At 29.2% G+C, this 11857-nt stretch overlaps 1 protein-coding gene across 1 annotated transcript in view; it reads left to right on the top strand.

Moving 5' to 3' along the window:
* Positions 1-5839, top strand: part of LOC100569094 — a 12743-nt gene extending 6904 nt beyond the window's left edge. Inside the window, exons 3-4 of the mRNA XM_003245901.3 lie at positions 3077-3493; positions 4906-5839. Coding sequence (XP_003245949.2) covers positions 3077-3493; positions 4906-5457 — 969 coding nt within the window. The 3' untranslated portion in view covers positions 5458-5839. The remainder of the gene's footprint in view (positions 1-3076; positions 3494-4905) is intronic.
* Positions 5840-11857: the final 6018 nt, after the last annotated feature.

Raw genomic sequence — 11857 nt, 5'->3', positions numbered from 1 at the left:
AAGTGTACAAAAGTGTACAAATATAATTAAAACTGTAGTGCAATAGTTAATAATGTAAGGTATAATATAAATCTATTTTTTTAAAGTAAAAAGCCATGTGTTTGACGTACCTATTCACTCACCGATATATACACACCGATACATAGGTACTATTCGTTAACAACAAATTGTTCCGTTTATTATATTTTATTGGTCAAAATAATTATCGGGCCTAGTTTACAACCGTCCTTTTTTATAATTTTAAATTTCCGGGCCGAGTTTACAATCGACCCATCTAATTACCTAAAATTTCCGGGCCGAGCTTACAACAAAAAAGGTAACCGCGGGCCCAGTTTACATTTGCCCATGCATCTAATATGAATATAATGAATGGTAATGATGACCATCATTAAGTTTACCCAATCAATGTAATGACGTTTCATAAGAGTCCCGATACTGTTTTATAGCCTTTAGGACATTGGTTGCAAATCAGCAATAGGTATTATAACCTACTTTAAACGCAAGAATATTACTTTTTTTTCAAAAACAAAACTTATTTAACCAGTCATTCATTATCAATTTATCAATTATATATAAGTTTTTAATTTTTAGTTATTTAAATTTTATTCAATGTTGACGGAATTCGATAGGACCAAAACATATTTTTATAGCTGAAGGTAAAACTAAAAGGTAAGCGCAATAATTGGTAAAATATATAAGAAGTGCCATTGGTACACTGATCCTAAAATACAAATATTGTTTTAGGCACAACTATAGTGTAGGTATGCCTGTCAAATATGGTTGATGGACGAGTGCTAATACATTAATTTAATGCATACATAATTCGTATTAGCCGTTGTTGTCGGGCATCGGCAGTCATTATTAATCGAGAGTCACGACAATATCTCCTACGGTGCATAGGTCCGTCAACAATATACGGGATGGTGTCTATGCGACTATAATATCAAATATCGATCCATAAAAGGTAAACTGCGGTATGCGAGCAGCAAGCAGGTGGTGCAATGGCGATCGATAGATATTTGTGTTTAAAGATAGACAAACGTTCGATATATTGTTATATATAATGTATATGTGTGATAATTATTGGTGCGAATAGGAGGGGTTTGCACAGAGGACTTATGTATTCTCGTGTTTAAAATGTGCATCCCAAAAAATTAAAGGCTTTTTCAATTATATTTTGAAATAAATCATATCACTATACCTGTACTGTATATTGAGATATATAATAGGTATACCTCGCTAATAATTATATGAACCCAGATATAACATGATATTATAAAATAATCTTTAGCTTATTTAATGTTGTATAGTACAGGTCAAACTCACACTGTCACAGATACACAGTTTTTTGTGGCAAAATAACCATAATAATATTGTATTATATGTTGACGAAATAATTTTGAACACAGGGTAACGACGTTGTATGTATGACAGGATGCAAAACCGCCTATGAATGCAAGCGAGTTAACATTGTTTCCTTGTTTTTACAATATTTTTATAATTTTTATTATTTATACAATACAATTTATTATAACACAAGTAAACAGTAAATTGTGTAGCTCAAAAAACCGTAGTAGTTTTTTTATGAAAATTTAATATTTCCGTGTTTATATTAGGTATAGGTACTACCAATATTATCTATTACCTATATATTTTATAATTTATAGTAATAAATAATATTAAACAAATAATAAAACCTATGTCCTATAGAGTACCTAGGTATAGTATTTTAAAAAACAAAAAAAATACTTCAGAAATTGACGATCTAGGTCTTCCAGTTTGAAGTTGTTCTGTTTCTAGTTCAAAACAGCCCGATTTAAAAAGTCCTTAAACTGATTACAAAGTAATTGTAAATTGTAATGGCATTATTGATTTGGGTGATCTAACCATGTCGCACTGAACTAGCAGTATCTAATTTAAATTAATATAATTTAATGAACAAAAAAATCATGTTAAAATAGTTATTTTGTAAAGCTGTACTTACCTAACTGTTTCACTCATATTAAAATACATTACATAAATATACATTTGAAATTATTGTTAATATATATACAATGTAAATCATCTGGGGGTTTAGGATTCTTTACAATTTGTATACCCCAAAACTATTGGTCTAGTTGCGCATAATATACTACCGATAATAACTTCAATAAGCTGATGACTTATAGTATCTGATCGTTGGGATCTGGCAATTATTAAGTCAACTCACTATTACCACATTTACCAGTATAAGAGGATAACATATAACATATACCTATTATTTTAGCTTAGTATTTATACAAAAATAAAATTGTAATATGATATTTTTAAAATCTTTATCATTGTGTTGTGTGCTGTTTTAATGGGCTTTATGAAATAGGTACATCATATTATGTCGCACTACTATTGTTGACAAACATTTGGGTCAATTTTAAATTACAGTTTTTCTAAGTGTTTGATATTTTTTACATCGTGCACCCTGCAGAAATCGTGGTCAAGATGTCAATGGACACACGGGTATAATTTTGGGCATTTGATTGAATACAATGTATTATGTCACGATAGGTACTTATGCATTATTATTTATTATAATGTACACGAGATGTGTATAATATTATGATAATATTTAATAAAAATGGTCGTAGGTTTCGAAAATACCATCAAAACACGAAGTCCCGTAGACGTGGCCAAAACCATTGTAATTTTTTGTTTCGGTCAATATTTTTCCGTTAACCGCGGATGCACCGAATCTCTGACCGGGCCAACGCCGAACAGTCAACTGCTGCAGGATGCGTTATCGGTCGTGACAATAACGCGCTGCTAAGAAAAATTATATTATTATGTATTCACAATATCTGATCGCCATATACAGATATCTTATACATTAATAATGTACATGCAGCAGCGATGTCGGACTATACTGGAATGCGTGCGCATATATATTTTTCCATAGAAACGTGTTGCAGTTTGCAGTACTTATACTTATATATGATAACATTTATAATAGGACGGTAATGACAATAATAGCACGGGCATGATATCGTGGTGTACGTCTGAGGGCGATGATGCAATCTGGGCGAGAAAGAACGAACCGTGAAGTAACAATGCCGGGGCCACGCGCTGGAAAAGACCGAAGCGCTGCGGCAGAGGTCAACCCGGGGGAACAAGCGGTGAACGGCCCCGCGCTCGTGTTGGGAAATGTCCCTTGGACTGTGCAGCTAAGTACTGCACCGCCACGGTGGAGGTGTATACAATATATCGTAGGTACACAAAGCACAGTATATGTACACCACGTCCTAGTGAACATCGCATCCCCACCCAGCCACGCTGTTTGCCGTTTTCGAGGCCTCGGCGTGTCTGTATAAAATGGATATTGCTCGACCGATCTGGACCACACAAGTCCGACCGACCAGTGCGAGGTATACCTGAAGCACACGACATTACAATAATCGTATCCACGGCGGTTTCGTATATACGCATAGACACACAAAGCGAGAACATGCAGCAGTTTTGGGTAAGTACCTATTATACGCGTATCCAGCTTTACCGCGACTGCTCGTGTTATATAATATCATAATTCATAACTGTAGGCTCAGGAAAATGATTGTCGATAAAACATTTTTCACACAGTCAATATACTTGAAAATTTAATGCAAGGTTCCTTATAACCTGTTCTTAGTGTAATTTAAGAAAAAGTTGAGCGTAAATTTACAATAATTTTTTATGATTGTCTGAAGTTAGAATTTTGTCAAAATACTTCAAAATCGTAAGAATACAAATTTTTTTGTACCTAGAAAATTATTAATATTTTTATTTTCATTGCTAACATTTTAAAATTGAATAAAATATTTGTCACAAGATTTCCTATACCTTTAATAAAAAAAATGAAGTTTACCGAAAGTCAAAATAATTTTTTATGAGCATTTGAAATCCATATTTGTTCGATACTAGATATTAACCCGTAATTTAAATTAAATCGAACGATTTTCTGATTTTGTTTTAATTCAAAAATATATAACCATTGATAATTTAAATTTTCACCAAATATTTATTTTAGATTTTTCCATACATGGCATAATTTTAAATATACTTTCATTGTTTTTGAGCTATTTATTTGAAATTTGAAATTTTTTTAGTTTTTTGTCTGTCAAGAAAATGTTTTTCATTGCAGCAAAAAGTTTGAAATTTTAATATCTCATTAGTTGTTATAATATCAGTAGTTGAAAAATATTAAAGATACATATTATGGATGTTAGTTTTTCACATTTTTTTCAATTAAAAATTTGAATGAAATCAGTTATTTAACAAAGAACAACGATATTAGTTATTTTGATATAATTTAAAAATGTTATTCGTCGCCCGTCGGTATATACTTACTTGAAATTTTTAAATTATATTATATACACACAATAACATGTTCAAATGCAATTGTTTTGTTAAAAATTAATTCAACCTACTGTATATTTCTAATGATGTATAATAGTAAAATAACTTGAATAGCAATATCACAAAATATACTCAATAATATAGGCTAACATAATATTCCATCTTTGCTTAGAATTGTTTTTCGTATACAATGATTTTATATTATCATTGATTTCAAATTTAGCACATCCATTATAGTGACTCTCTTTAGGCACATATTATATACTGCACAACAGTGTGGTACCCACTTGCCAACATTTTTTTTTTATCGAATTTCATAACAGCTTCAACTTTAATAATTCAATTTTATCATTAAGTTATTTGTTTTGTGGGGGGGTGGGAGTATGAACTACTGTGCCTTATAGGTTAGATAATGTTAGTATTTTATACTGCAGTGCAGTAGTATAGGTGACTATACGAAGAATATTAATATATTATTATATAGTATAAATTCGTGAAAAATGTTGTGATGGATTGTTTGTGTTGATTATTCTGTCACAGATGTCGATGTTGTTGTTGGTGAGTGTTGGCGCGGCCTTAGTCTGTGCCGACGCCGTGAAGGCCACCGCCCCCGCCGCCGATCAGAAGCCTGCGGAAAAGAAGCAGGGCAAACGAGGCCTCTGGGGCTTGGGCTATGGATATGGTGGACACAGTGAGTGGGACGGTCTGTCCAACTACGGTCTGCTGGGTGCCGACCACAGCTACGGACACATCAGTGCTGTGCACGTCACCAAAGAGGTGCCGGTCATCGTTGACCGACCGATCATCGTTCCGGTCGAGAAACACGTGCCGTACCCAGTGACCGTTGAGAAACCGGTGCCGTACCCCGTGCACATCGAAAAGCACGTTCCGGTGCCCGTCGACCGCCCAGTGCCATACCCGGTCAAGGTGCCGGTCAAGATCCCGGTCGCTCACCATGTACCCTACCCAGTGTATGTACAACAGCACGTGCCCGTCTACGTCAAGGAACACCACGGGCATGGATACGGTACATACGACTTTGGTCACGACCATGGTTTCGGTTACAGCAGCAGCTACACGATCCACCATTGATAGCGTTTTTGTACGCTGCACAATATTATTATTATAATTTATATTTTATATTATAAGTTCACCCATCCACGACTCTCCGTCGTTGTGTATCAAAAACCGTTTGTAATTAATCACCTTTTATACCAATTTTAATATGTATATAGGTTATATCTTATATTATATAATATATTATAAGTTATAAATTATAATTTTAATATTATGTTATTTTATAAAAACATCACGAATGACTTCAGAAAGATTGATTTTTATTTGTAAAATTTGAATAAAGTTCTCGCCAGAAAGAAAATTATTGTGGATATAAATATTGTATGTAAACCATCGCTGTAATATCTTTCGGTGTTGTCATATTGTGTTTATTAAAAAATTGGCGAATTCTAGTGACTTTGATGATTTTTGTCAACATTTTAACTTAAAATACTTATAAAAAAAAAAATCATGCTTATAATACGGAACCTTGTGTTACATTTTCAAAACTTAGATCTAAATAGAAAAAATGTATTGGTAATTACAGAAAACACATTTTAACACATTTTTTTAAATGTCTATAGGTAAATAGCTCAAAATAAGTCAACATATTTTGAATATTAGATTATGTATACAAAGTTCTAGTATAAAACAATATTCGCTGAAAATTTCAAGTTACTATACGGTGGTCATTCGTTTTTGAATTATGAGAAAATTTTTGAAGGAGAAATCTAGTAAATATCCAATGTTGTAAAAATTTGAGCTTCTGACGCTCATAAAAAATTATTGTGGAGCGGATCCAGGGGTTGAGAGCTGACCCACAGTTTTTTTCCCAGCTAAATGTGGCTCCTCGAAGTGGCAAACTACATAATTATTATTTTATTTAAAAAAAATATGAACAATGATCAATAATAAAATAATATTAAACTATAATAATTTTAAATTATAAAATGTACATAGGCTCAAGAATGTTTCTATACAAATATAATTATAAATGCACGAGTATAAGTATATTATGATGTATATACAGACGTGAAGACAGAGTAATGAGAAGGTATTGAAGTGAAATAGCACGTACGAAATAGTGCTTTAACTTATTAACTTATAATGTACTTCGTCAACAAGGTTAATAATAGTGATAAGTAACTTTTTCCAAAAAAATGAGTCCGAAAAAAAATATGCTCAGAAAGAAGTTTTAGCAGTCTAAAACTTCTCAAAACACCTTCGCTCAACATGACTGAAGATCGGCTATCAAATTTGGCCATATTGAGCATAGAAAGCAACATAGCTCAAACCATTGATTTTGATAACGTGATAACTGATAAGTAAATTTGCACTAATGAAAAAGCGCAGACAATTATAGTTATGTTCTAGTCCTTTACTATTATTTTTATCTATTATAATATATAAATTTTATAAATGTGATATTTTTTACTTTTGTCTTGGATTAGAATTTAGAACCAGCTTCTCTATATCTCTTGTGAAAATGAAATCAGTCATTGAAAACTAAAATAAATTAAATATATTGCAAATATGCATATAAAAATAAAATAATAAATATGTACTATCCCTTTTTAAAATGATTTAAATATTTCAGATAAATTTGTTAGTTGAATTTAAATTTTAATGCACAGATAAAAAAAACAATTAATTAATAATACATTAATACCTAAAAGCTAAAGCTTGTAAGGTATATTCTACATTTTACTTAAAAATTTGTTATGACTCATGTAATATAGTTACTTATATTGAATGTTGGTATCAAAATGTGATGTAAATAACTAATAAGGTAAATCACGAGCGCATTGAGCGACTTTATAATACCTAGTTAGTTGATATTTCTACACAGTGGCCTCTTGTAAGTAAGGCAGATCCACAGTTCTAAAATCCTGGGTACGCCACTGAATGATAATCTTCTATCAGGTCGTGTAAACTATACTTTTGGTTGATGATACTTGATACACATGAAATTCAAGTATTGACATACAAAACATCAATTTAATTGGTATAATAGACAATGGACGTCAATGGTATCCAACATTGTTTGTAGAAATAGGTAATTTTCTGACTATAAATACAACAACATTGTAAGTATATCATTATAAACTGGAGTCCACCGTTTATTTTAATGTTTATAATTAATATAATATGAACATATAATAATGATTTACTTAAAATGTAAATTTTTTTTTTAATTATATAAATATGCAACCACGTAAAAATTCATATATAGGTACCCTTTTATACAAAAATGAATGAGTAGGTACTTAAAAAATGTACCTATGGGCAAAAATTATAAATATCAATTGTAATTTACCTATTGATGTAATTTAATATTAAATAGAACATTATCGTATAGTTTATTTAAAATGTCTAATTGAAAAACATAGGTACATATACTATTATATTGGATATAAGCACATACCACTATAATACCAGCTATACCAACGCATGCAATAATAAACACAAACACTAGTTGCATAAACTAGGTACCTATGTACAAATATTCAAAATAAAATATAATATATTATTCAATTATTTGGTATGTAAATCCATAGCTTAATTTCACTTATTTTTTAATAAAATCGATCGATATTCAAAATGACTAATTTCACAGCTATTACAGATTAATATTAAGAAGAATTATTAGCTTGTACTTTTATATTTTATGTATTCTATGTATTAAAATATATTATATTTAAAATATTAACTTAAAAATAGAAAATTGTTTTAATAAATTAATTTTTAATACGATGGTAGGTAACAAAATATTATAATATATTATCGAACAGTGTATTGTGTACACACATATTGAGTATATTTAGGTATATTGAGTTCACTTCTGTTAATAGATGTATAATTAAATTAAGTTTTCATAAATAAACAAAAATCTTTCTTTTTGTATAATATAGAAAGTGATATTTAAATTTACTTGGACGTTAATTTCAGTATAATACTAAAATTTAGGTATTATCTAAGTAGCTAGGTACCTATACTTATTATTTTACCTTTAAAGTCAAGAAGAAAATAAGTTGTAATACACTGTAAACCATTATAATATTTAAAATCTTAAAATATAATAAATTGTGAAGGTCATCACTATTTGCTACTTTAATTCTGCGAATTTTTTCAATACATCTCATTAACAGTTACGCTTTCACTAAACGCATACTTTAAAACGATAATGCCTCTGTGGCAATGATTAAAAAGTCGTCTGAATTATCAAATTTATTAACTAACGACTAAGGTGTATTGATGAATATACCTACCTTGCTAATGACTATTATTTAACTTATAAAATATTATAATACTCAACGTATATAAGACAAGAAAATTATAAATTAATGAATGATTGATGTACAAAATAAATTTGTAAAAAATAGTATCAAACTAATTTATTACCCAAATCATTTTCTATAAATGATTTTTTTACACAATGTATATACATTAGACGTGTATAGTTGTAGGTATAGGTGTATCATGGTGTATCGTTGCTTTACATTTTTAATATTTAAGAAGTTAATAAACTTTGTATTAAAATTTAAAAGTACATTATATTGATATATAGGGCGATTAATCAAGCATGCTCGTCCCTATATTTTAAAATTTTCCTTTAAATTTTAATAATGAATTTATTTAAATTATGATTTTTAAATTTTCTTAAAAATAAACAGATTTTTTAAACCAAGGTGTGTCTCAAATGAGAATTTCTCATTTTTACTTTATAATATTATTATAAATCAGAATGGCTTTTATGAAAATGTTGATGCATCTAGGTATCTAAATTTAATTCGAACGAGTAGTTTCTTACTTTTTAATACCTATGTATATGATAAAGGGTTAGGAAGATATTGGGGATATATAATGATTTGTATATTTTATAATAAATTAGTAAACTAAATCTATTTTATATTAATTGTATAAAACAATTTTTGGACTGTAATTATTAGTACTTATATACCTACATTTAAATAAATCAGAAACCACTATGAAGTGGTTTTAGGGCTTTAGGCACAGTTCTTCTTTAGATCATAAACATCATAATATTATATGCATTTGTTTTGTTTTGTATTTTAAAAATAAATACGACTCGTTAATGCCGAATAGTTACAGCATGAATGAGTTTTTTTAAAAATATAAAATCAAAGATAAATTATTTTACTTGGAAAATTATTTGAACTCTGATGCCATACTGGTGTATAACTTCCTAAAAATGTTGAATATTAAACAACGGTATAGATACGAGAAAATATGAATAAATAATGCTGAAAATATTGTATAATCTACAAATACGTTTGAGTGCCTACCTATGTTTTTTTAAGAGATGGGATATAGCATAATAATATTATAGTATATACGCAATACGCATTCATATACACGACAGTGGTCAGTGACTTACGCCTATTAATATTTATTGAAGCGATTTATTAATACAATTTGATTAAAAAAATATGTTTTTCTTTCATGAAGAAAATATAAAATAACCCATCTGTATTCTGTATTATAAATTATCTTTCTATAAATAAAAATTATCATATTTCGAATAAGATTGCAGACAACAAAAATATATATGTATAATAAATTATAACTTGCAATATTTATTTAGATAGGTATAAGCTGATATATTTATACTAATATATAGGTATACCTAGGCATTTGGCAAAGACAGTTATGAGTTTTTGACAAAACATGATCCTACTAACCTACTCTGTTAGAGTATAACTATTATAACTACTACTACTTCTGACTAAAAAATATTGTTATACCTACGGCCTTGTTACAAATTGGAAACATAGATATTTTGTCACTAACTCTATTTCACTCGGTGTTCTTAATGAAGATATGGTGGCATATTATGGACCAAGTATAGGTAGATTTATAAGTTTTGCGTGTTCTACCAGTATAGGAATAATATTAGCCAAAATAAGTCAAAATACCTAGCTTGCATGCCCGCGAGATTATACGCGTCCAATTAAAAAAATATTAAAATATACTAAGTACCTACGTTAAGTAGGCACTTTATATACATCCATCGAACATGGCAACTGTTAGTCGGCATTCAGGTATTGGAAGAAAAGTAAAAACAACCTAGCTATACCTATCTACCGACCTTAAAATTAAAACATATATAGGTATTGCATTTTAAAATGGGGGAAAGTAGGTAATCGCTCTGCTATATACAGTAGGTGTCGAGTGTACCTCATCATTAAGAAGTAAGTCACTGTAATAGTGTAAGGTATATGTATTAATTTTGAAATCAATGATAAATCATTGCATACGAAATACAATTCTGAACGAAAACGGCCAATCTGCAGCATAATATATAAGGTTATATAAAGGCTATAACATATATTACTAAGTTTATAACTGCATATGATATATTTATATTGCTATAAAAGTAATTCATTTTACTATTAGCTATATTGTATAATATATACCTACTCAATGCTATTAGTAGGTAAAGCTAGGTAATCGTTATTTTTATTTAAAATATCTAATTATGTCCAATATTAATTTAAAACATCTATGAAAAAAAAAATGTTGAGTATTTTTTTAGATTTTTTGGTTACAATATGATCTACTTATGAAAAACTGTGTTTTAAATTTTCAATCTTTAGATATGAAAATTTAAAATGTTATACATTTTTCACCACCAAATTATTTGCAAATTTTTGTGATTATGACAAATAATTTTGGAACATAAAAAAAAAAACTAAAAAATTTAAAAATTTAAAATAGTGTATAAATAGCTCTACAATAGTCAAAATATTTAGAAAATTTTATCGTGTATTTAAAATAATTATATAAACACTTAGTAAAATTTTTAAGTATTTTAAAATTTGGTTTTAATTATAACAATAAAAACAATATCGATTTTGTTAAAAACCAGATATTACTTTAAATTTGTTTTGTTTTTAAGAAAAGCAGATACTGGAAATATTTAAGGTGCTGAAAAAAAAACACACAAACACATAGTTAATTAATACATTCATCACTCCACTCAGAATCTATTAATCTAATAAGTTTATTTGTTACAATAAAATATTTTTTGTGTTAGCTTAGTTTTTATATAGGTAGATATATACTATATTAGGGTAGGTAAAAAGGTAGAATTGAAAAAAATAAAAACATTAATTGGAATATTATGTCTTTTACTGAATATTATTTTATTTATTTAACTTCGAGTATGAAACAAAAAAGAATAGGTTACTAGGAAAGTCAAAATGTTACGTACATGTCCCCACCCCCACCCATTTTCATTTTTCAACTTTTTCCAACGCCAATATCTCCTCAGCACCACCCATAGTTTTTTGGATTTTGCGAGGCTTGTAATATTAGCAGGAATTCCGGAAGTGGTGGCAGGAATTGGCAGGAATTGAGCACTAAATATTGGCGTTGGAAAAAGTTGAAAAAGTCAATTTCCGACCATGGGTGG

Source organism: Acyrthosiphon pisum, chromosome A1 (assembly GCF_005508785.2).
Source record: "Acyrthosiphon pisum isolate AL4f chromosome A1, pea_aphid_22Mar2018_4r6ur, whole genome shotgun sequence".
NCBI lineage: Eukaryota > Metazoa > Arthropoda > Insecta > Hemiptera > Aphididae > Acyrthosiphon > Acyrthosiphon pisum.
This window is presented reverse-complemented; position numbering and strand designations above follow the sequence as displayed.